At 44.0% G+C, this 25,872-nt stretch overlaps 1 protein-coding gene across 2 annotated transcripts in view; it reads right to left on the bottom strand.

The window, feature by feature from the left end:
- The window catches only part of LOC144818756 (uncharacterized), a 182,728-nt gene extending 174,144 nt beyond the window's left edge, over positions 1 to 8,584 (bottom strand). For both annotated transcript variants that reach the window (XM_078676474.1, XM_078676473.1), the window contains exons 1-2: positions 7,795 to 8,584; positions 7,173 to 7,299 (exon numbers count right to left, since the gene is read on the bottom strand). In XM_078676474.1, the coding sequence (XP_078532600.1) occupies positions 7,173 to 7,299; positions 7,795 to 7,830 (163 nt within the window). In that variant the 5' untranslated portion in view covers positions 7,831 to 8,584. The remainder of the gene's footprint in view (positions 1 to 7,172; positions 7,300 to 7,794) is intronic.
- Positions 8,585 to 25,872: the final 17,288 nt, after the last annotated feature.

The following is a 25,872-nucleotide window of genomic DNA, read 5'->3' on the forward strand; positions in this document are numbered from 1 at the left end:
TGGTATTATGTGGAGTGTATTTACGTTCCATTGCGTAGAGTGTAATTATGTGGTGTGTAATTATGTGGCACTGAGTGGTAATATGTGGAGTGTATTTATGTTGCATTGAATAGAGTGTAATTGTGACGTGATTTGGTGGTACTGAGTAGTATTATGTGGAGTGTATTTATGTTGCATTGAGTAGAGTGTAATTATGTGGCATGTTATTATGTGGCACTGAGTGGTATGTGGAGTGCATTTATGTTGCATTGAGTAGAGTGTAATTATGTGGCATGTAATTATGTGGCACCTAGTGGTATTATGTGGAGTGTATGTTGCATTCAGTCGAGTGCAATTATGTGGCGTGTAATTATGTGGCACTGAGTGGTATTATTTGGAGTGTATGTTGCATTGAGTGCAGTGTAATTATGTAGCATATCATTATGTGGCACGGAGTGGTATTATGTGGAGGGTATTTATGTTGCATTGAGTATAGTGTAATCATGTGGCGTGTAATCATGTGGCACTGAGTGGTATGTTGAGTTTATTTATGTTGCATTGAGTAGAGTGTAATTATGTGGCGTGTAACTATGTCGCACTTAGTGGCATTTTGTGGAGTGTATTTATGTTGCATTAAGTAGAGTAATAATGTGGCGTGTAACTATGTCGCACTGAGTGGTATTTTGTGGAGTGTATTTATGTTGCATTGAGTAGAGTGTAATTATGTGGCGTGTAATTATGTGGCACAGTGGTATTATGTGGAGTGTATTTATGTTGCATTGAACAGAGTGTAATTGTGTGACGTGTAATTATGTGGTACTGAGTGGTATTATGTTGAGTGTTTTTATGTTGCATTGAATAGAGTCTAAATATGTGGCCTGTAATAATGTGGCACTGAGTGGTATTATGTGGAGTGTATTTATGTTGCAATGAGTATAGTGTAATCATGTGGCGTGTAATTATGTGGCACTGAGTGGTATGTGGAGTTTAATTATGTTACCTTGAGTGGAGTGTAATTATGTGGCGTGTAACATTATTACACTGAGTGGTATTTTGTGGAGTGTATTTATGTTGAATTGAGTAGAGTAATTATGTGGCGTGTAACTATGTCGCACTGAGTGGTATTTAGTGAAGTGTATTTATGTTGCATTGAGTAGAGTGTAATTATGTGGCAGTTACCCACTGAACTATCCACATGAAATAGTATCTGTGATATGCAGAATATACGTTCTTTGCAGCAGGCAAATCAACACTCTGTGCTGCTAGTGAGTCAAAACTTGATATGCAGAATATACTTTCTTTGCAGCAGGCAATTTAACACTCTGTGCTGCTAGTGAGTCAAAACTTGCAATCGGCAAAACTTATATCTATCCATTAGAAACATTAACCATCACGTTATCTTTGATTTACTGAAGAAGTCACTGACAGACTAGGTAAATACTGGCTACTGCCTCTGGCTGGTATCTATGGTTGCAGTCTGTGGAGTCGCTCACTGCAGACAGCTGCTCTGACAGTGTTTTGATATGCTGGAGACAGGGGTAAGTTACCGGTCCAGGGAGGGCAGGCAGGCACAGTGACAGGGATGAAGCTGACCCATCTGCTGCTATAGTTTGAAGTCATGGTGAGAAGGTATGGCGTGGCACACGTCTTCAGAGCTGTGCCCTGTGCCTTTAGACAATTTGCCCCCACTCTCAGCTTGAATGGCATATGAATGGCTAGTGCCCGGCGACCCCCCACAAGCAGGAGAGGTCAGCACCTGTCAAGGAGGCCACAGAGCACTTTAATTATTAATTCTGCTTGTAGTAGAAGCAATTCCTGGGGGACTGGGCTAGCTGCTGCAGGAATTTCAAATGAAAACATCCTGCTGCTGCACAGCCTGAACAGAGCAGAGTCTTTTAGTGAAAGTCAATGACTGTCACTGTGTGGAGGAGGCAGAATCTGCTCAGCGTGGCTGGGCCCAGTACTTGCATGTTAGAGGCTGAGGCCAGTCCTGGCCACAGCAAATTTGTTTTTCACACTCTGTGCCGGCTCTAGCGAAAAGATTGGGTCAAAAAGAAAGTTCAATAAGTCACCATAACTAGTCCTCAGTGCCGGAAGCTAAGAACAATGGAAAGCGGACGTTGATAAAAGGCGGCTACTCCTTAAACAAGCATGGACAGTGGGGTGGGGCAGGAGGATGGGTGTGATGAGGTGTGGCAGCAAAACATTTAAAATAAAAAATCCTAAATCACAGCCCGAGGACAGGAGAGGCAACTGTGGGCACAAAACATAAATAAGAAATGCAGCAACATTTGTATTTAAAAGGTACCTGAAGCTCAGCATGAGCAGTGGAGAGACTAATTAAGCAGATTCAAAGTGTGTTAGCATACATGGGAGGAGGTGGGAGGGACGGAGCTGTAAGGAACTGTATTTACATTGTTGAGCAGACTTTTTTATTAGTTGCCGTGATCCGGTAACCACGTTTTTTTAAATACAACCAGTCGCTATGATATTTTTACATTTCAATCGCATTTATGCTTTTCCAACTGGTTGTTTAAAAAAAAAACTGCATCTGGATCATGGCGACTGGTTGAGTTTGAAACAGAACTCAAGTTTAAATTGTAATAATGCAATGCTACCAAATGTGAGCACTGAAAATAGCAAGCGAAAGTGCAACCCACATAAACACAGAAGATCAAAGGGAACATTCCAAAACTGAAGACTGGTCTGAAAGCAACTAATAAACAAGCGCGGAAGCTGTAAGGAACTGCATTTACATTGTTGAGCAGACTTTTTTTATTAGTTGCCGTGATCCGGACACCACGTTTTAAACACAACCAGTCGCCATGATATTTTTACATTTCAATCACATTTATGCTTTTCCAACTGGTTGTGTTGTCAGTGAACCCGCGAGTGGTGTGCATGCGCGCGCTGCAAAGACGCTAGAAGAAAAGAAAAAAAGCCTGTTAGTGGTGCGCGCGCGTGCACTGCAAAGAATTTAAGGAATGCAGCAGGCCCAGTGCGGGCCGTTGCTCACTCTCGAGCTCCCTAGGCCAGGGGAGAGAGAAGGCAGTACATGCACCCGCCTTTGGCCAATTGCCTGCTGTCTTTCTTAGAAAGACGCACGCAAAGGCCAATAGCGTGTGAGCAAAAAAAAAAAGCACACACACGAGCGTGTGGTCCGAGTTGGAAGTCCTTACTAGAAGCCTCGCAGAGCAGCATATGTGCGCTGGCTCAGGCGAGACCTAAAAAGCAAGAACATTTGTATATGACTAGGGGATATGATGCTGGGCAACTTTTGTGGCATCTTCCCATAGAAAATCCACATACACATTTTTTATCCTGCAACCCTCGGCTCAACACTGGTGTGAAGGCTGAATGATTATGGTGGGAAAAAATGGTCTCCCCATGAGGAAGATCTCTTGCTACTTCTCAACCTTCATCAGGGAACATTGCATTTTGTTATTGCAAGAAGAACAAGCACTGGCAAAGCCAATAGGTCTCACCTATTTGAGAGCTATTGGCATTGTGTTTTTAGCCATGTTGTACACCAGTGTGGCTGCTGTTCAGCATGGGAAAAAGTGAGTGGAGTAGGGAGGGTGGGGTGCAGTGAGGTAGATTGGGTTAGATTGGGGTGGGCTATATTAGAGTGTGGTAGATTGGAGTGTGGTAAATTGGGGTGCTTTGGGGTGGGTAAGATTGGGGCAGATTGTGGTGGGGTAGATTGGAATGAGGAAGGTTAGGGTACATTGGGGTGGGCACATTGGGGTGGGGAGATTGGGTGGGAAAGATTGGGGCTGATTGGGGTGATGTAGATTAGGGTAGATTGTAGCGGAGTAGAAGGAAGTGGGGTAAATTGAGGTAGACTGTAGTGGGGTAGATTTGAGTAGCTGGAGAGGGTTAGGTTGGGGTAAACTTGAATGAGATAGATTGGAGTGGGGTAGATTGGAGTGGAGTAGATTGTGTGGGGTAGATTGAATTGGGGTAGGTTGGGAGGGGTAGATTGAGGTGAGGTAGGTTGGGTGGGGTAGAATGGAGTTGGGTAGACTGGGGTATATTGAAGTGGGGTACATTGAGAATGGTTAGAATGGGTAGATGGGTGGAGTAGGTTGGAATCGGGGAAATTAGAGTATGGTAGGATGGGTTAGGTTGGGTGGGGTAGATTGTAGTGGGGTAGAGTGCGATGTGATGAAGATGGGAAGCTGCAACAAGTGGAGGAAAGAGGAGAAGCAGTGACCTGAAGATGGAGTGCAGTAGATTGGAGTTGGGTAGACTGAGGTAGGATGGGGGTGTTGGATTGAGGTGGGATAGGTTGGGGCAAGGTAGATTAGGGTGAGGTAGATTAGGCTAGACTAGGACGGGGTTGATTGTAGATTGGAGTGGGATAGGTTGGGGTAGATTGGGGTGGGGTATGTTGGGGTAGATTGGGGTGTGGTAGATTGGAGAGTGGCATATTGGGGTGTGGTGGGGTGGATTGGTTGTGGTAGATTGTGGTACACTTCGGTGTGGTAGATTGGGGTAGGTTCGGTGGGGTAGATTTGGGTAGGATAGGTGGAATAGAATGGAGTGGAGTACATTGTAGTGGGTAAAATTTGGGTAGATTGGAGGTATTAGATTGTGGTAGATTGGATTGGGGTGGATTGGGGCAGATTGCAATAGATTGGAGGGGGTAGTTTGAGGTAAATTGGAGTGAGGTAGATTAGAGTGGGTTATAGCTGGGTAGATTGGGACAGATTGCAATAGATTGGAGTGGGATAGTTTGAGGTAGATTTGAGTGGGTAGATTAGGGTGGATTGAAGTGGGGTAGATTTGGGTAGATTGGAATGGGGAACATTGGAGAGGGGTAGAGAGGTTTAGATTGGCTCTTGTACTGCCCTAGCGCAGAGATATCCCTTCGGGGGTGATTCAGGCGCTTTATACATTTCTAAATTAAATTAAATTAAATTGGAGTGGGGTATGGAGTGGGAGATTGGGGTAGACATGAGTGGGGTAGATTGTGGTGTATTTAAGCGGGGAACATTGCACTACAATGGAGTGGGGTATATTGGAATGGTGGTAGATTAGGGGACACTGGAACGGGGGTAGATTGGGTGGTGTAGATGGGAGTGGGATAGACTGGGGTAGGTTGGGTGGGGCAGGTTTCAGTGGGGTACATTGGAGTGGGGTAGATTGGGGCAGACTGGAGTGGGGAAGATTAGAGTAGGGTAGAATGGAGTGGGGTAGATTGGAGTTGGATAGATTGGGGTAGATAGGAGTGGAATAGTTTGAGGTAGATAGGAGTGGGGTAGATTTGAGTAAACTGGAGTGTTGTAGATTGAAGTGATGTAGATTTTAGTGGGGTAGATTGGAGTGGATTGGAGTACGGTAAATTGGGGTAGATTGTAGTGGGGTACATTTGAGGGGCTAGATGGGGTAGACTGGAGTGGGTAGATTGGGTGGGGTAAATTGGCATGGGGTGGAGTGGGGTAGGGTGGGTGGGATTTAGATTGGGGTAGATTGGGGTGGGGTGGGTGGGGTAGATTGTAGTGGGGTATATTGGGACAGACTGGAGTTGGGTGCAGTGCGATGAAAACTTGGAGCTGTGGAGGAAAGGGAAGAAGAAGTGTCATGAAGACAGAGGAACAGTGGCGCGATGAAGGGGGGGATGGGGCAGCGGTGCCATGAGGAAGTGGGGGCATTATTGCGATGAAGTGCATGTTCCTCTCTATTATCAATAGCTGTGTAGGTAATTTGTTTTGGAAAGTGAAAAAAAAAGACTTTTTTAGCCCAGGACACATTTTTCCCGTTGCAGGTACACGACGAAAACCCCAACTATCCAGTTTCTAATGCATGGGAGCTGTTTTAAAAATAGGTATTTTAATAATAAAACACATTCATTTTGTTACTTTTTTTTATCTTTGCATACAATCTGTGGTTCTCCAGACGAACAACTGCAATATTGACAAATTCTGTTTCACTGCATTTCTGCTTCACTTTTTACTTGTCCGAAACTACAATGTCGAGAAAGCCTTCCAGGGTTCATTTGCATTCCGTTAATGCCATGGGCTCTAACGGCCAATATGCACGGCTTCTATCTTTTAATGGTCTTCAGTCCCACCAGCGATATGTTTCAAAATTTCCAGTAGAAGGAGGTTTGGGGGAAGGAACATTGAATATCGAGTCAGTGGCATTTAATTGTTTGTTATTGAAAAAGGAACGGAACCTAAGTAGCGTGCACTAGTTTAGAGTGTGTAAACACAATTAAAGGGAGGCGGCGGGGGAGGGAGATGTAAAGAAAAAAACAGACAGGGGGTGAGACAGAAAAGAAGCAATACAAATGAGGAAAGGAGTGAGTGGAAACCCAAGCACTTGTATAGAGTGTGTAAACACAATTAAAAAAGTAGCTCCAAAAAACGGGAGCAGAGGTTAGACACAAGTACTTGGTCCATGCTCTAAGGGGAGGGTCAAACACAAGAAGAGGCAGGACGCATGCATGCCATGGCAAACTGAAGAGAAAGATATGAGATTGATGTTGCAGATAATAAATGGTAAGCCTGTGGGCAGGCTGTAGCCTACTAATAAAATGACTTGAAGATACTTAACATGTGCTGTCTAGCCCAGACCTAACAATAAGAATCAGAGAGCCCACTTCATGAAGGTACTTCTTCTGTTGTCTCGACACCAGGACTCTACACCAATATCCTATCGTCCAAGGACATGAGTCCCCGTTGTAATTCATATTCCAAACTTCAGGCTTCTCCAATTACCAGTCCACTACTCAGTTGTCCAGTCACCAGTGAAAGACGCCATGAGATCCACGGACCTTCTCCGGTGGTTGCTAACCATATAGGGGGGAGAAGTGGTGCTGTCGCTGGCACTGCATTTTGGACGCACTGATGTTAACATGCACCAGTGCACAAGTTCTGCTCAGTGCACACTGGAGCACAAGGACTTGGCTGGGAAAAGACAACGCTAAGCTGCAGAAGTAAAAGACGTGTTTCAGTATGTCTCTAGGGACAATGTGGTAAGTCTGATTTTCACTTTAGTTTAGTTAGCACTGCAAACAGTTATAATAAAGTTTATGGGGATCTCTAGCACCAGTCATTCAATAGAATTTACTTTCAAATGCATTAATGCCGTTTCAAAAATATAAAGTTAAAATACAGTTAGGATACTGAGCCGAATTCAAGCAGTTTTTCTAAGACTGCATAACTCTTTAAAAAGTGTAACATTACCAAGAGAGGTCAAGACTTGCTGAATTTCCTTCATCACGTTTCTGTAAAGTTCCTTCTGCCACTCGTCTAAAAGTTTCCATTCCTCTTTAGAAAAACACGCAGCTACATCACGGAATGTCATTGGTGCCTTGAAGAACAATATGTAAACATATTTAGCAAAGTCAAGTGAAACATACTGTATTTGCATGTAAAATTGGACATCGTTTCCACTAGTTTCAAAGAGCCACTCTATGAATATTATTATGACACAGGATCCAAGGTTTGAAGCTAAAACGAGTTTGTACATTTTCGGATTTAACATTTTTGTAGTAATAAATGAAAGGCAGAGCCAGACTGGGAGTGCTAGCACAACAGTACAAATCCATCTTCATTGTTCAGTTACCCTACATTAACATTGTAACACGAATACATTTATAAAATACACATCTGATGTTCAGTAGTCGGTGCTACTGACGTCATGAGAAATACTTTTGAAACGATTCACAAATTACAGAGCTGAGAACTCTGGTAAAACAGCTTCCGAAGATATACTGGATTCGCTAATTACGGTATCATAAGAGGGTACTTTTAGCACCGTGATTGAACTCCTGCAAACAAACATTCCTTTCAAATAATTACTTACCTTATCCGCACCCGAATGGTCCCTTTCTCCTTTCATCTTTACTGTACTTTTTTAAGGGGAAAACGGCAAGTTTAACGTGCAATTGTGCCCTTTGACTGTGAGGAGGGACGACCAGGTTCCTACCGCTTCTTTAAGTAACTAACCCAGGGAGAACAACACCTATAAAGCAATTCGCCTTCCTACACCGAGCTGGCTAGAACGAACAAATAACCGAGACAGATATGCATTTTGTTCTGCAGTGCCAAAAATATGAGTCCAGACAGTTGGCAGAGCCTGTCTATTGTGACAGTTGCTGGTAGTAAGTGCGCATGCTCCGAGAAACTCCACTGCTCTTCCGGGCTTGCTCCTTGAGAGACCTTCTGGTGGCTTCGGTGACACGCTGTACAGGCTCGGTGGTAATTAGATCAGACTCGGTATTCAGGCAGATATGCGTATTCACAAGTAAAGTCCAGCCTAAAACATACAATATTCGTTTCTCGCTACATCCTTTCTTTGCTTCGAATTCCGTACAGGATATATTCCCGCATGCTGTGAGGGCACTTCCGGTTGCTCTGTAGTCTACTGGGGTGGACAACTTCCTATTACTTAGCGAGACACCATGCGCCTAGACATCGAAAGATGCTGTTGGTGAATGAGAAATTTCGTAGTTAGTGTAAGGGGGGGGGCTGGGTGTGCTGCACACAAGCCTGGTACGCTTCAGGGGTCAATATAGATGTTGAAGAATGGTCTTAGAGACTTGCGTAGGCTCAGTTCTGATTTTATTTCAGATATAAGTATTCGTTAATACACCCACGACCAGAGCCGTCCAGTCTTGAGGAAGCCAACGTCCAAAGTGACGTTCGAGGAATCCTCAAGGCTGAACATGGGGTTCTGGAACACATTGAAGATCTCTCGTGCTTGCAAGCACGAGAGAACAGATAGAAACTAATAATCATGAATATATAACATCTTCCCTACTACAGAAGGGAAACAAAGAAAACACATGAAAGTAAACAAGAATGATTATCTAATGAAACAGAATTATTCTAAGACATAATCTCTCAGTCTGCAAGATAACTGCTTTAAACGAAAAGCCCTTTTTGTTGCCACTTCAGAGATTCCTTGTGAAGTCAAATCATGAGACACGGGTAACTCTGCAGAAACAGAGGACGGTAGTAAGGTAGAAGTGGAAGGCAGGGCATCTGAGATTTCAATAACTGGGTTGGAAGAAGATTCAACAATTGGATTGGATGAAGGTGTATAATCAAACCAATCACAATGCTCTGAATCTGAAGTGGTATGTTCCCTGATGACATTGGCTTGAAATGGAGAAATCTTAACAAGAGCTCGCTTGTTCCACCATCCACTGTCATCAAGAAGAGCTGACGTTTTACTGACATGTGTAACCAAATTAGGGGAAGAAAATTTAGATCTTCCTTTAGAAACTTTCTTGGGATGTTTGACAAGAACAAGATCACCTTTTTGTAAAGGTTGATCAACAGAATGTTTACCTTTGTCAAAGCGTGATTTCATTGACAATTGTTTTGCACACACACGATCTTGGACAGAAAAGGAAGAATTTGATAAATCACAACTTTTATGTAACCAACTGGGATTGAGAGCAGAATGAAAACCTCTTTTACGAAGTAGACTAAAGGGTGAGACACCAGTGGTGGAATGTGGAGAAGTATTGTATGCCCACACTTTGTCATGAACAAAATCTAAAGGATCAAGCCTAGAAGACAAAGCAGTCTGAACACCCTCCTTAATAATGCGATTAAATCTTTCTACTAGACCATTCGATGATGGTGAATACAAGGCCACTTTGAGATGAGAAATATCGTGTGACTTGAGGAAGGAACACATTTTTAGAGAGACAAAATGAGTACCATTATCGGTAACGATGGACTTAGGAAAACCTTCGACATCAAAAATAGACTGTAGTAAAGTGGGGAGGAGCCAAGATGGCGACCGGAGCAGACGTGTAAGCTCCCGGCTCCGCCAGCCCTTGAGCCCCGCTGTACTATCCTGCCTGATATCCTGACCGATTCACCGGCTGTTTGAGCGGGGACGGCGCGCTGATATAGCCCATGTTCCTCCGGAATCTCAGCTCGTCCGGAATGCGGAGATAGCCTGGTGCCCGTCCTGACGCCATTGCCCCGATGTAAATCGTCGCTGGATGCCGGACCTTGGCGGAGCGGAGACGGCCAGCCTGCCTGTGGGGCGCTCATAACCTGGGAGGAGCTGCCTCCCCTGGACCGCGGACCATGGACCACAGCGCGTTGGATGCCTGGAGTGTTATATACAACGAATACCTCACGAGTTAAGGGTGGATCGTACTGCACGTCCGGCTCCTTTGTTACGTGCTGGGAGAGGGCGACTTCGGCTCCATTACGGGACTTGCCCGGACTCGGTTGACCGCCCGTTCGCCCTGACTGCCTGTTCTGGCCGGCGGGGGCTCCTCACCGGCGACGCTGTACTGCGCCTGTTGGCGGTGGGAGACGGGGCAACTGCTGGTCCGTGTCGACCCCCCCCCATGTTTCTGTGACTGGCTTGTGGGCGCTATGGGTGTTCCCGCTGACTCGCGGAATGGAGATGGTCGTCCGTTCTTGCCCTGTGCCTGCGACGCCTTGGCCGTGTCGGGGTCTAAGTTGCCTACATCCACCTGTGTCGCGGGCGCAGGAGACTCACGGCCTGCCCTGTCCTATGGTGATGTCCTGTTGGCCCTTGGTGAATTGCGAGCGACGCTGTTTCAAGGCTCCCAAGGGCTGAGCGAGAAACTCGACGACATAGACTTCGACCTGGCGCAGATACGGAGAGGCTGCTCTCAGCAACAATTGCTCACTCCCCTGCTGGTACCGGTGACTGCTACTGAGTTGCCAAGTGTTTCCTGCGGTGCTGAGATTCGTGACGACTGTACTGGTGCTTACATACGATCGCTTACCGACTCTGCCTGTGATACATTGTTCCCACACTCGGTGAATGCTTCATTGTATTCATTACCACTCTCGGCTATGGGACTACCGGCGAGGCGACTTCTGGCCCCCTTGAAGACTCTCACGCTAAAGCCTCCGTTATTTCCCCTGTTTTGTTTGTGTTCTCAGGACAATTTCGAGACTCTTTTGGCTGTGATCAATGCATTGTCGGGTATGTGGCACCGGCCATTTTGTATATGTGAGTCTACTCCTTCTTCCTTGCTTCCATCTTGTTTCTTTGTTGTGGAGGGGGTCGGCATTGGTCGTGGGGTGTGTACTGGGGGGCATCCGAGATCGGGCCAGGGTTAGGCAGTTTCTCTGCTGTATTGCTCTCTCCCTGGCGGGGATTGGGTCGAGAATGCTATGTAGAGTGGCTGTATGACCTCAATTTTCCCATCTGGATTTGTCGTTCTTAGTTGTTGCTTGGCTCTCGCATTCAAGGCATCCTTCGTGGCATTGTAATTTTGTTTATGGCATAGTCGGCGCCCCAACTGGCTATCCTAGTACCTTGTGAGCTGTTGGCTCTGCTGCATTCTCTTGGGTGCCCGACTTGCCAACAATGTTCATTGGGACAGGGGGATTGTTTGTGGAGGGTGGCGTCCATTTCGCTTTTCTTTGTCTTCGCACTGCCTGGGGCGGCCATCTTGGTCTTTGTTTCAGTTGGGGCGGGCTCCGGTCGGGTGCCATGGTGTGGTGGTCGCTTGCGACCTGCATAGTGCAATGGGTTTCCGGGTGTTTACTGTTACTGGCCTGTTAGATGTGTTCTCGACTTGCGGCGCCTTTTTGGCGCGTACTGAAGTTATGGCTCCTCACAATTCTTTTGATGTTCTTATCTATCCGGGCACTTTCGACTGTGGAGTAGAGCTGCTCATATCCTGTTATTAAATCTATAGATGGGGTGGTGACACATGTGCTGATTCCCTGTCCTGAGTGTACCTGATTCTGTTCCCCCTTTGATTTTATGGCCTTTGACTGTCTCGATTTAAATGGCGTAGGAATTGCAAATGGCTGGGTGCCCGGGAGGTCCGTTATTGTGTGGGCTCCTCCCCGCCTTCTTCTTCTTTCGGGAGGGGTAGATTAGCTTAGTCTTTTCTTCCTCCCTATATTTCAAGCGTGAAAATTTCTTTTTCTTACCACTTTCTTTTTTCTCTCTTTCTTTTCTTGGTCTATATTTCGGGTTCTTTCATGGGCGACAGGCACATTGCTGGGGGGGGGGGGGTAGGCCGTAGCCTCCGCATTGGTGTAGGGTGGGGGGGGAGATTTACTTTTTATTTAGTTTCTATGGGCCTCTTTTTCTAGACTTTCTGCGCTTTCTTGTCTTTTGCTCTGTTCTGGGTCTGCGATTGGGGTTGGCAGGGAGGGGGGGCGCTGTGGGTGGTGCGTCAGTGATGACTGAGGCTCTTATTGTTTTACACTGTACTGCCATACTACCGTGCTGTTCATTTATTATTGCGTAAATACTGTGCCTCCTCCTGTCGTGAAGCTAATGTGCGGACTCAGTTCTCCTTTGTTCCTATTCTTTACTGATTATATTAGTTTGAGCAAAAACTTAAAAATTAACCTTCACTGCTCCTTCTCCTCGGCGACATGATTCCATCCAGTGTAATGACTATCGATTGCTGTTCTGTCGCCTGATGCCGCTGGGGAATTGCATTGCTTACATTTGTGCTTCAAAGTATTTGTGGCCGGCCTGACGGTTGTAGGCCCGTATTTGTTCTTTTACTCATGCACAATAAAGGTTTTTAAAAAAAAAAAAAAAAAAAATAGACTGTAAAAACTTAATAGCATTGTCAGTAGAAGCAGAATTGCAAAATGAATAATAGAGCCATCTAGAGTAATAATCAACAAGAAGGATAAGAAATTTGTGTTCAGAAGGTAAAACATCAAATGGACCGGCAAAGTCCAAAGCTACTTTGTCCCATGGAGCAGCCGGTAATGGAACGGGACATAAAGGTGTGGAAAGAGTCTTCCAGTGTTTATCAGAAAGAATGCATTGTGTGCAATTTTCAATCATTTTCCTAATGTGAGAGTCCATGGAAGGCCACCAGTAAAATTGTTTGATGCGTTGACAGGTCTTAACAATACCAAGGTGACCCTGATGGGCAGAACGAATGATATGATCACGAACAGACTGAGGAGGAACAAATAAATCATTGCGCATGACCATATCATTAACCAAAGATAGTTAGTCTGAAACATTTGCAAAACCTCTTATCTCAGGGGAAAGGGTTCTAGTTTCAGGCCATTTGTTAACAATGAAATCTTTGACCTTGGAAAGAACAAGATCATTCTTATATGCTACATTCCATTGTGTTACAGAAATGGGTTGACATTCAGCAACTGCATCAATTGTGGCAACAACGCACTCAATATCATCATTAACAATTGAATCATCATTTAAAGACATTCTTGACAGGCAATCGGCCCTGAAATTCTTACCCCCGGGAATATGTTTAATGACAAAATGGAATTCATGAAGTTTGGATAAAAGACGAACAAGTCTGGCAGAAGCTCTATTGGAGGTACTGTCAGACAACATATGCATAAGGGGTTTATGGTCTGTGTAAATTTCGAACTCCCGACCCCAAATGTAGGATTTGAACTTCTGAATTGCCCAAACACAAGCCAGGGCTTCTCTTTCGATTGTACTGTACCTGGTTTCGGCTGGAAGAAGAGTTCTGGAGGCAAAGGCAACTGTGTGTTCTTTGCCTTCAACCCATTGTCCCAAAACGGCACCCAAACCAGTAAGACTGGCATCTACTGTGATAAAACATTTGGAGCCGTCACAAAAAGGATTTAATGCCGGTGAATTTTCGATGATCTTCTTGACTTGATCAAAAACTTTCTGTAAGTCTTGAGACCAAACGAATTTGACACCTTTTCTCAAAAGTGCTCTTAAAGGTTCAACAATCTGGGCATAGCCATGAATAAATCTGGCGTAATATTCAGATAAACCCAGGAAGGAGCGAAGAGCATCACGATCCTTGGGGGGTTTGGCATCTCGAATGGCTTTGATTAAAGAGAACTTAGGTTTTATGCCATTGGGAGAAAGAGAGTGGCCTAAGTAATCTAACTCTTGAACACCAAATTTACATTTGTCGTGTCTAATAGTCATGCCAGCTTTTTCTAAAACTTGTAATACAGTATTAAGAGTGTGATTATGTTGTAAAGAGTCTTTGGCATAGACCAAGATGTCATCTTGGTATGCCTGCAAACCAGGGATGTCTTGAAAAAGATTGTCCATCAGTTTTTGGAAAATACTGGCTGCCGAAGCTAAACCAAAGGGAAGCCTGAGGTACTTGTAAGCACCAAAGGGTGTGATGAACGTTGTTAATTCTTGAGACGCAGGGGACAAAGGAATCTGGTGATAAGCAGACCTGAGATCAAGGAGGGAGAAAAATTTAGCTTCACCCAAATTAGCCAAAAGGTCATGAATTTTGGGAAGGGGGTGGCAATCTACAATTATATTGTTATTTAGTGAGCGCAAATCAGCACACAATCTTACCTCTCCGGATTTTTTGCGAACTAAAACGATAGGAGACACCCACTCGGATGAGTTACAAGGGGTAATGATTCCTTCATTGCAGAGACTTTTCAGGACATTCTTAAGTTCATCTCTAGCACTCAAGGGAAGAGGACGAACTTTGTGAACAATGGGTTGAGCATTGGGTTTAAGTCGAATTTCATGTTTAAAACCTAGTACTGTGCCAACCTTATTTTTAAATAAGTTCGGAAAGGAATTCAATAAGGTGTCCATTTTGACTATGGGAAAGGAAATATCCGAAATATTGAAGTTTCCCGAATCATGACTAGTATAATAGTCATCAGGAATGTCGCCTAGGGCGATAGGTTGATCAGATCCGGGTTTGAGAATCAAACCCATTCTGGCTAAATCGAACCAACCTACGATATCCCTGCCCTTAAGTGCAACATAGACTTTGGTAAATGTGTATCTGCCTAGGCAAGCAATATCAGAATAAAAGAAACCTAACATATCGATATCCTTTTCGCCAAAGGCCTTGGGATTGACGTCTGATTCTGAAAGAACAACATGACTCCAATTAGCATAAAATGTAAGGTCGGATAGAATGGTGATAGGAGACCCAGAATCTGCTTTGACTTGGATTGAAATTGTGCCTATCAACAATTCACACAAGGGACTCTTAATTTTAGTAAATTCAATAGAATCACATTCAATGGATAACATAACATCATTGAGTCTAGAGGAACAAGACTCTACATTTTCTTGAAACTCAATGTTATTGACTCTGGTGAATCTTTTTCGACCTCTGCAAACAGAAGGGAAATGTCCAATCTTCTTGCAGGAAGAGCATTTTTTGCCAGATGCAGGACATGTAGGGGAATTGCCAAGATGATTCCTGGATCCGCATCTGTAGCAAATGAGTGGTCTCTTGTTTGGTTGTCTCGAAGAATTGTTGACAAGGTCAATGGAAGTGAAACCAGAAGCTTGATCAACTAAATGAACTGAAGGTTGAGACAGACTTTCTTGTAGAATTTTGGATGAATAAGTTGCACGTTCAATCCCTTTTGCGATATCGACTGTTTCAGATAAGGGAGGATTCTTGCAGCTTAACAAACGCTCTTGGACTTTCTTTGAGTAGCAAGCCAAGATGAATTGGTCTCTAATGTAGATATCTGTGCCAGCACCAAATTCACAGGTAGAAGCTAAAATTCTGAGCTGAGCGATATAGTCTTCTACACTTTCGTCAACACTTTGTTTACGTTTGAAAAAATTATGACGTTCTAAAACAATACTAGGTTCATCGTCATATTGTTTATTGAGACGAGCAATGGCTTCTTCATAAGCGTTCCAGCCGTCACCTGCTTCACCAGTGGGAGCAGAAATATGGGGTAAATTTTCAAAAACTTGTTGAGCAGCAACTCCCAAACATCCATAAAGAATAGCAACTTTGCGAGGAGGATCATATTTGGTAGCATCAATGGCCACTAAATAGTTTTCAAAACTTTTGAACCAATTGCGCCAAGCGAGAGTAGGTTTTCCAGGTGTTTGTAGGAAAGGAGCTGGGGTTTGAAATTGTTGAGAGGAAGCCATGGTGAATAGTTTGTGAAAGACAATGAGTATTGTCTATCAATATGGTGAATGAAAGGTTCAAAATGTAAAGTAATAAATTGATACAATTAAGCGTGTCTATGGTTGTATTTGTTTGAAAGAGTTTTTAAAGTTTATTTGAAAACTTGTATTAATTGTTAATTGAACATGGTAGGCAGTAAAGCGTGCCTATCGCTGTAATAACTGTGGAGCTTGTCAATGTAAATATAATGAGAACGATAGGCTGTGAAGCGTGCCTATCGCTGTGTTGTAATTGACTAGAAGATTTGTAAAATTGAAATGTTGATGAAGACGGTAGGCTGTGAAGCGTGCCTATCGCTGTGTTGTAATTAATTTTGTCAGATGAAAAAGTTAAATACAATTAGGTACTGAAGCGCTGTATTCGCTAATGAAATTGGCATCGGTAAACTGTGTAAAACACAGATTGATGCGTGAAGGTCGATAAAAATGGCCGCCGGCGTCGTTGCTGTGGTGATGGATAGCGTGATTTTCTACAGGCGGTGGGCTTGTTTACTTGGTTGCTGCGTGGTGCGCGTGAAGCAGCGCGCGCATAAGGTTGAAGCATTGGGCGCGTGATAGAGCGCGAGGCAGTAACGGACAGAGACCAGTAGCGCCGTAGAAATTGTCAAAAATGACGAAAATCAGTGCTGGGAGCCAGGTGATGGACGAGAAAGTGTCCAAAGACATACGACCTGCGATGGCTGGACTGGAGGCGGGCTCATCTGAGGACGAGTAGCGGTCGAGCTGTCTCGGTGAGTCTTGGTTGGTGGTGGGTGTGAGGAAATCCCGATCGTCGCCAAATATGTTGAAGAATGGTCTTAGAGACTTGCGCAGGTTCAGTTCTGATTTTATTTCAGATATAAGTATTCGTTAATACACCCACGACCAGAGCCGTCCAGTCTTGAGGAAGCCAACGTCCAAAGTGACGTTCGAGGAATCCTCAAGGCTGAACATGGGGTTCTGGAACACATTGAAGATCTCTCGTGCTTGCAAGCACGAGAGAACAGATAGAAACTAATAATCATGAATATATAACAATAGATTACATGAGGGTTACGCTAAAATAATGACTAATGCACTCTGGTTAGCTGGTGTGGACCGGAAGTCCCGAGCGACTCCGGTCCCTTTATTTAAGCCCTCTGGCCACACCTGGCCAGCGGGTGATACATTGTTGGGTGGTGCTTCCGGGGCTTTGCCCCACTGAGGCATAATCACTAGACCGCTACATCCCGTCCCAAATTACTTCTTTAACAAAACAAACTTTAACATGCCAAATCTGCAAGTCTCTGTTTGGGCCGAGGATACGGCCTAAGATTATATGGACGCCTGCGGACTTCTTGATCTTGTCCATAGTCCACCAGCGTAGGTCACTCGTCACACTGTGGGGGCTGGCAATCCTAGATGGCGACAGTCTTGCTGCCGGTGAGTCACTAGGATCACTTCTAGAATTGTCCACCTGAGTGTAATAAGGTAAGCAGCAATCTAGTTGTTGGAGGGTGGAGATGTGGGAGGGACAGGAAAGGGAGGAGTCAAGAACAGGATAGGGGCAGAATAGAGTAGGGACTGATAGGGAAGCTTCACAGTAATAAAAGCTCTGCAACGAAGTCACCGAGTCCGTGTCCTTTATTGCAGGGAAGACGTGACAACTGGCGACGAGGGTGGGATGCATTGCGCTGCCTGAACGCGCTGATCCCTGAAGCTGGTGACCCTGTCCCCGTGGTGGAGCGTGTACAGTGTCGCAGTCGCGACGAGCGCGCCCCTCCGAGTGCGTACCTCGGCAGAGTTAAGGCCGACGGCATCGTGTCACTTGGACCCGAGCTCCACGGCCTGGAGGCTGTGTGGAGTGGAGTTTGCTAGCGCGGTCGTGCGCTGAAGACTCCCAGCCACGTGAGCTGCCCACGTGAGAGTTGCTGATGCCGGGAGCCCACCCCGGCTGTACCTGATGCCTGGAAGTTTGCCGCTTGAAGCCGGGAGGCCACCCCGGTTTTCCATGTCGTGCCCGGTCCAGCGTGGTGACTGCATGCCCGGTGAGTGCTCGCCTGCATGTGCTGGAGCTGGGAGAGTGTGAACTGGAGCCAAATCTTGAAGGGAACGAGATTTCGAGGATGGCGGCCATCTTGGAGTCAGGCTCCTCCACCTATCCCCTGTTAGGGATAGCCGGTAGCCATCTTGAGGTCAGGCAACAAGGGTTTTCCAACAAACACAAGCCAATTCAAGCTCCGGACCTGCTGTTCAGTGCCACAAACCTGCTTGAAAGCACGAATCTTTAAGAAAACAAGAGAAAGATGTCGGGATCACCGTCAAGAAGAGCCCAACTCCAGCTGCGACCAGCAGACCAGGCATGATGGGAGTCTCCTTTTTACGCCCTCCTGAACCGCTCGCACTTGTGGCCAGAGGAGGAATGGGCCTCAGATGACAAGAATGGCTTGAGGACTTTGAAGATTTTATGCAAGGGTCTCAGGTGACGGAAGAAGATCAGAAATTAATCGCTCCTCGCAACCTTGTGGGAAAGGAAGTTAGTCAACTCATCAAAGAACTGCCTGCTGATGATGTTGGATCATATACCAAAGTACGTGACGCCCTGACCCTTTTTCAAATAGTTTCTCTTTTGCTCTGTGTAACTTGTTATGATATATTTTTCACAAAAGTTGTTTTTTCTGAATTCTATTTTGGACTTCAAGTTTATCATCATCAATGACAACAAATTGCTTAGTCTCGTTTACATTTGCACCAAACTTTCATATTTCATAGGTTGTGTTATTGTAACAATGAACTTGTTCTTGAATAAATTCATTTACAGATAAATTTGATGCTAATACAAGTTGAATTCCTTCTTTAATAAACCTGTTGACTCGTTCAACATGTCCACTAGATTTAGGTGAATACAAGGGTGTTTTCTCCTGTTTGATTCCATTCTTTTACAAGAATTAATTCATTTTGTCTGATGTAAATTGTTTTTCATTGTATGAAACAATTACACGTGGTAGACCCTCATTAGAAAAAAAAAGTTTACAATTTAATCACACAGTCTGTGTTAATTTCAGCTAAGAATTCAAAATAAATCTATTTACTGTAATAGTCGCTTTCAACAACAATAAATCTCGAATTGCTCTCCAAAACATTGAAGGGGCCTGCAAAATCAATGGCGATTTTACTCCATGACAACTGTGGTATGCTTACTAATTGCATTATGTTTACTCTTGGTTTCCAGTGTTTGCCAGATTTTAAACAAACTGAACATTTATCTACATGGAGATTTACATCGGTGTCCAAACCTGGCCACCAATAGTACATTTTCAGAAGGTTTTTTGTAGAAGTAGTCCCTGATTGACTACTGTGTGCCAAATTAATTAACCATTTCCTAAGTTTTGTAGGTGGAATGAACAAATTTCCTCTTAATAACAAACCATTTTCAATATTTAACTCATCTGCAACCTGTTGATATGGTTTCAATTCACTACATAAATTCCTAACGGGTGGCCATTTACCAGTAATATGCTCTTTGACTTTCATAAGCACTGGATCATTATTACTTAAGTCAAACCATTCAGTTTCAGAACCAGTGCAATCAGTATCTTTAAAAATATCAACACTTGCTACATCACACTCTGTATCTTCATATACATTTGATTCTGAATCTGAGATTGGAAGTCTTGAAAGACAATCTGCACGAATAATACGTTTTCCTGAAATATGTTTGATAGAAAAATGTAATTCCTGTAATTTAGCCAAAAATCTTACAAGTGATGACGATGCCTTTCCATTGCCTCTCCCACATCCATCATCCATCATGTAAGTTAAAGGCTTATGGCCCGTTACCCGTTCAAAATGTTTTCCCCAGAGATACATTTTGAGCTTCTCAACAGCCCACACGCAAGCTAATGTCTCTCTTTCTATAGTGCTGTAATAGAGTTCTGCATTGTATAATCTTCTAGATATAAATGCAACAGTTTGTACATGTTCTTTAACCCCTTTAGTGAAAATTGCGCCAATACCAACTGCGCTTGCATCAACTGTTAACAATATTACTTCCTTCAGAATCATAACGATTTAATGAAGGTGCTTCCACAATTGCTTTCTTGATATCTCAGAATGCATAATCCTGTTCTTCTTTCCATAAATATTTTTCACCTTTTCTTAATAAGGCACGTAAAGGTTCTACTGTGTCAGCATGATTTTCAATAAACTGAGATTAATATTCGCGAAGACCTAAGAAAGATCTAAGAGAATCTTTATCCTCTGGTTTTGGTGCCTCTGCAATTGCTTTGACTAAATCAAGCTTTGGTTTAATACCATCTGAACTTAAAATATGTCCTAAATAATCAATCTCTTGCTTCAAAAATTTACATTTATTCCTTGAAACTGTAATGCCTCTTTGTTTAGATTATGAAGAACTGTGTCCAGACTTGTGTTGTGTACTTCAACTGTGCTTGCATTCATAATTATATACTCCTGTAATTTTTTGACCCCTTTTACATCCTTTAAGATATATGCCATCTACCAACATCAGTTTCACTTATTTCAAACGAACTGACCTCAAATAAACTTTTCTTACGATTGTAAAATCTTGCTGTGACGTTTTCTTCAACAATTAATTTCGCTGTTGCAGGCCTCTTTGTTTTAATTAAAGAGTTCTTGCCTGAAAATTGTTGCCAATTTGTAGTGCAAATAAACGTCGAAGCTTAGAATTAATCAATGAAACTTTATTGATAAAAAGGCCTGCAGGCAGCCAGCATAAGAGCATGACTTACTGGCAAAGTAAATGGCTAATCTGACACCAACATTCCATGACATCACTTATATACATACAGAGTGTTCCATAATGACATAATAATGCAACACGCTAGTTAAAGTGCTGCATGTTGTGAAGACAAAATATAATACTGTGGAAATTGCAGAAATTGCCATTATCATAAGCTGAAGCCATTTTAGTTGTGGCACCCATTTTGTTAGCCATGTGATTCTGCCGTCTTTACTGTTGCCGGCCTTTCTATTCTGCTTGAGTCATCAATTGTAGTTAACTCCTTCAGTACTGAGCCAGAGCCAGTGCTTAATTTGTGCTGGTGCTTTCCGGTGCTTAGCACCGGCACTGAATTATCAGGGCCAGGTCTACAAGCATTGCTGCACGTCATTGATTTTTATTTTTGATATTATTTACCTCACTACTGGACTTGTTGAAGTCGCACAACACTCAGTGGGACAGTCTGAGTCACTTGGTACTCGTGAGACGGACGAGCAGACAGTCCCACTCCTTGCAAAGCTGTGATGAGCCTGCCCTGGCTGACCCAAGAAAAGAAGGAAGATTCATGAATGAATCTCAATCTTATTGATGGCTTAGCGGCCGCAGGCTTTAGTTAATCTTCAGCCCGGTGGGAGAGACACTTATATTGGGCTATATTTTGGTTCTAAGGGGTTCGGGCTGTGCAGTGGCAGGCAGCGTGCTCAAATTTTATCAGATTGCGCATTGCTATGTGGCCACGCCCCGGCATGGCCACACCCCACCACTGTGTCGCCAACGGCCGTTCAAAGTCTGAGTGCCTGTGCCAGCCAGCACAACCTCACCCGACCATCTGACGACTTGAGGACTGGCAGCAATAGCGCAAGTACTGGCTACAGCACGAGGTGAGGCAGGCAGGCTGGCAGGCAGGCCAGGCCTAGTCAGTTAATAGACTAAGCAATGCAGTGCAGTCAGTGTGTGTCCCGGCCGCCGGGTCCACCACGATCAAACAGGAACCAGTAAGTCTTAACAAAGTTAAGCAAGAAGAGCAGCGCTGCAGTGCTGCCTTTACACAACTCTTTGTCTGCCTTCGCCACAGTCCTTACGTTCAAGTAATTTGTCATTTTTGGTGCAGGTTGAGTTTTTATTCCTTTCAAATTTTTGCTGGTGTGGTTGTATATATGCGGAAGGCCCTGTACTACATTGTGACTCTGGACGAGAGTGTTACGATAAAGATGGAGGAAAGAGTATTGCAAGCACAATAGGAGCCCAGAAAGCACCCGTTGTTTCCCACCACATTTGTGTCTATAGTCCACCTGCAGTTACATAACCACCTTACACTTGTGCTATCATGAGTCGGCTGGAGCCTGACCAGACCAAGGATATGTGTTATGAAGTTGAAAAAATGGTTGTTTGCTACACGAAAGGTTGGTGCAGCAGGAAATTCTATAAGAAACACATAAACCATTTATTTATGTTCCTCCTGTTACTTTAAACGTTTGTTTTTCAGGAACACGAAGTCAACTACTGGCAAATGTTTACAAAATTGTATTAAGAAGCTTTTGCTCTCCTCTTTGTGCGAACAGGGAGAAGATGTGGCGTCACAGCTAGAGCTATTGATACTCGACTTTTAATTGGGGAACCAGGTTTGAGTCTCGGCGTCGGCTCAACAACTCTGTGATTCTGGGCAAACCTCTACAAGGTTAGGCACGGATGATTTAATGTGTAAAGCGCTCCAATACATTCGGGTTGAGTTTGTGCCATAGAACAAAAGACATTTACATTACTCAGTTTTTTCCTCCCTCACTAACTGAAGGGCGAATGATTCAGGGCGGTTGTTCCTTGTTAACGAGCTATTCTATTTACTTAGGCAGAACAGTTATTTTTCAGCTTGGTGACTCATTAGCATTAGGTGGACATGCATTTTGTCCTGGAGAAATTTGCCCAGGATGAAGTCACAAGAAAGCTGCAATGTTTCGCTACAGTTGCCAAGGGAAACTGTTTTTGAGGCATTTCCTTCTTAAAAACTACACTCATTCTTTGAGATAAAATGCAGTTTATTGGAGAATTAAAGCAGCCAGGCTTGTGTGAATTTGATATGCACAGCGCTGAATTATGACATTATCAGAAAAAAAGCAGTTTGAAGGTTTTGCGTTTTTAAAATGCACTAACTCACCAACAGCAAATAATTTCAGAGTTGTATCCTCGACCTTAAGAGATGTCAACTTCCAAATGTCCCCATATGGCTTAATGTTAATACACAACCTTTGACCCTAATACATTTATCGAAATATGACAATAAATGTAGTTGCAAGATGTGACATCACAGTAGGTAAGTTTATATTTTACCCAGAGTATACCAGGGACGAGGCCACTTTATCTGAACCCAGACCATCACTGACGGTCACACCTTATGATCAAAAAAATGAAAAACGATAAGGCAAAGGTGGATGGAATGTTTTACACAAAGAAAAACCTATTCATTGCAGGAGTGAATGATGTGCATAAATCAGTTACAGGTTGTGCATGTGCCAGTGAGGTGCATGGTGTGCCTCTAGCAGAGTCCAATATATTCTAAATCTGATAGATGCCTTCATAGTGGGATTGTACCTCTGAGCTCTATAATGTCATATAGCCTACTGTCTTTTAGTAATAGACTGCTCCAGGGCAGTTTAGGGTCAAGCCTGAGGAGAAACCAAATACTACATAAGTAGATAGTCATATCAGAATTAGTTTGGAGTCAGGCCTTTAATGGTCAGAAAAATGTCATTATCTTTGGTTCCAAAAGTCATGTCATCCAGTCTTTTTTGTAGTTTTGCCTTGGCTTTTGAGCTCCTTGGAAAGGATATCTTAATAAAATCAACATATATCAAGTCAACCATCATATTACCAAGATAGGACATCAGATAGGGTGTTAAACGTGGGTTTCAGACGTGCAAGTTGAGGATGTGGGTGGAGCCAATGGAGTCTGTGGGTGGAGCCAGTGAAAGAAGTGGGTGGGGCCAATGGGAGTGGGTGTGGCCTCCTACAAAAATGTGAGCACCTGGACTTCCTATTTTACAAATTAAGCACTGGCCAGAGCACTGTGTAAGCTCAGAAAGGCCTGTAGCTGCTAGCATGCACCTGTCTTAGAATGTAACTGTCAGGCTTTTCCAACTGATGTAAGCAGTTCTGTCTCCCCTCCCACTCTGCTGACAAAGTGGTTTCTATCTGTCCATGATAGTCGATAGCTATTCCTGTGTATGCCTGTACCTTTTATTTGAGTCTCCATGCTTACTGTGCAACAAACTGGGTATAAAAGACCCTTGGTTTCTGTATTCCTTGAACTACCTCATACAGTGCCCCAGGGTGTTGTTGTTCCTGTAGGATATCCTCGGGATCGGTTTGTAGCTGAGAATGGTCCACCTCTCGATAGCCCCGAGCCAGAGTAGCCGTAAGGCACTGGTCAATGAGGTGATCGAGTGGGGGAAGGAAAGGAAGGGAACAGCGTGGAGGGAGATCTGAGGAAAAAAGAAAGGTAATCAACATACAGTTTCCTTCCACAACATGTAAAAGAAAGTTCTTTTCCAACAGTCAATACACAAGTATTCAAAACCTATGCTATATACCTGCAAAGAAAGATAACCCAAGACAAAGCATTGTTCCTAGTGAATTCACACAAATATAAGTCTTGGCGTGAAGAGGGGGTGCTGCAACAAGATACATAAAACCATCACTATTCGCATACAACTGTCATCATAGTTACTAACATCATATTGCATAAGTACATATATTATACCCTGCTACAAATACCCTTCTCAGTCTCCTAACCCCATCACAGGGGACCGAAGGTAGTCCATACCTCACACGAGAATCCCTGTTAAGTAGAGTCAAGAAAACAATGCACCCATAAATCAACCATATATCATGTAGTTAGGAACAACAATATGAAGCATCTTGGAACATTAAACTCGTGTCCCTTTAGCCAAAGATTCGAGGAACTATTTATCGGTATCTCCATAAACAGAACATATAATGTCAATGCCATAAAACCACCTCTAATGGCATTCCTCAGAAATATAGTAGAACCAGAGATAGATAGAGGAGCTGAGTCAAGTAGTTAGTTCCCAAGGCAAAACGAGAACTTCCTTACAACTAACAAGGACACTCCAAGAATGCACCGAGCCAACGTGACTCTCTAGAATAACACTCGGACTTCCAGCAGAACCCGATACTGTGGGATCACCAGGAACGGGCCAAAAATCCAGCTTCAGAGAGGAACACAAAGTACGTGGTGCACGGCACCCCTACCTCACCGGGGCAGGCTGGAACTGGGTGCTTCTTACGGCGGCAACTCTGAGCAGAGAAAACTCAGCAGAAAGCGAAAACCCTACTCCTTTTCCACAGCTGTGAAAAGACCTCAAGGGAAGGCAAGGCGTCCTCCTTGCACCAGAATCACACACCACGAATTTCTGACACAAACCAAAGGACCGTCTTCCTTTTTCCTCCTTGCGCGAGCACGTCACGTTCTGTGCTAGAGGATCATGGGAACTGTAGTCTTTAGGCTACTTCCGTGTTTCCTAATGACGAGCCCTGGTATTCGCCACAGTACATTTTTCTTTACTGAGGGTGCAGGAAAGGGCCGGGCTTTGAAGGGTATCTTCTATGGAATGATGAGACAAGCCGGGGAGCATGAACCCCGGAAGCTGGCTCCCAAGAATTCTCCTCTGGCCCATACCCTTTCCATGCAATGAGATACCACAGTCTTTGTCTTCGCATTTTGGCATCCACGATCTGTTTGACTTCATACTTGTCCACGTAATCCATCACCACTGGCCCAGGACGTTTCCTCACCGGAGAGAATGAAGGCTTCAACAGAGATACGTGGAAAACGGGATGAATCCGCATGTGGGATGGCAAAGCCAATTTTAAGGCCCGGGGTTAATGCGCTTGACAATTCTGTAGGGTCCACTAAATCTGGGGTTAAACAAGCTGTGTTTTCTGAATCGATTGTTTCTAGTGGATATCCACACAGTATCGCTTACTTGATTCAAGGGTCCTTCTCTCCTATGTTTATCAGCAGACATCTTGTATTTTATCTTTGATTGATCCAGTTGCTTACGTACCTTCCTGAGGGTTTCCTGTATATGTGTTATCCTTCTCCCCACCTCTGGGAGATTGAGATCAGCTGTTGGGTGGACAAAGGGCAGGAATCGCGGATGATAACCAAAGGAGCTATAGAAACTTGTGTTGCGCTATGTGTGGCACTGTTGTATGCAATTTCAGCCAACCCCAAAAATATTCCACCCAAGCATTGGTACTATTATCCACGTAGC

The sequence above is a fragment of the Lissotriton helveticus genome, chromosome 2_1 (assembly GCF_964261635.1).
Source record: "Lissotriton helveticus chromosome 2_1, aLisHel1.1, whole genome shotgun sequence".
NCBI classification, from domain to species: Eukaryota; Metazoa; Chordata; class Amphibia; order Caudata; family Salamandridae; genus Lissotriton; species Lissotriton helveticus.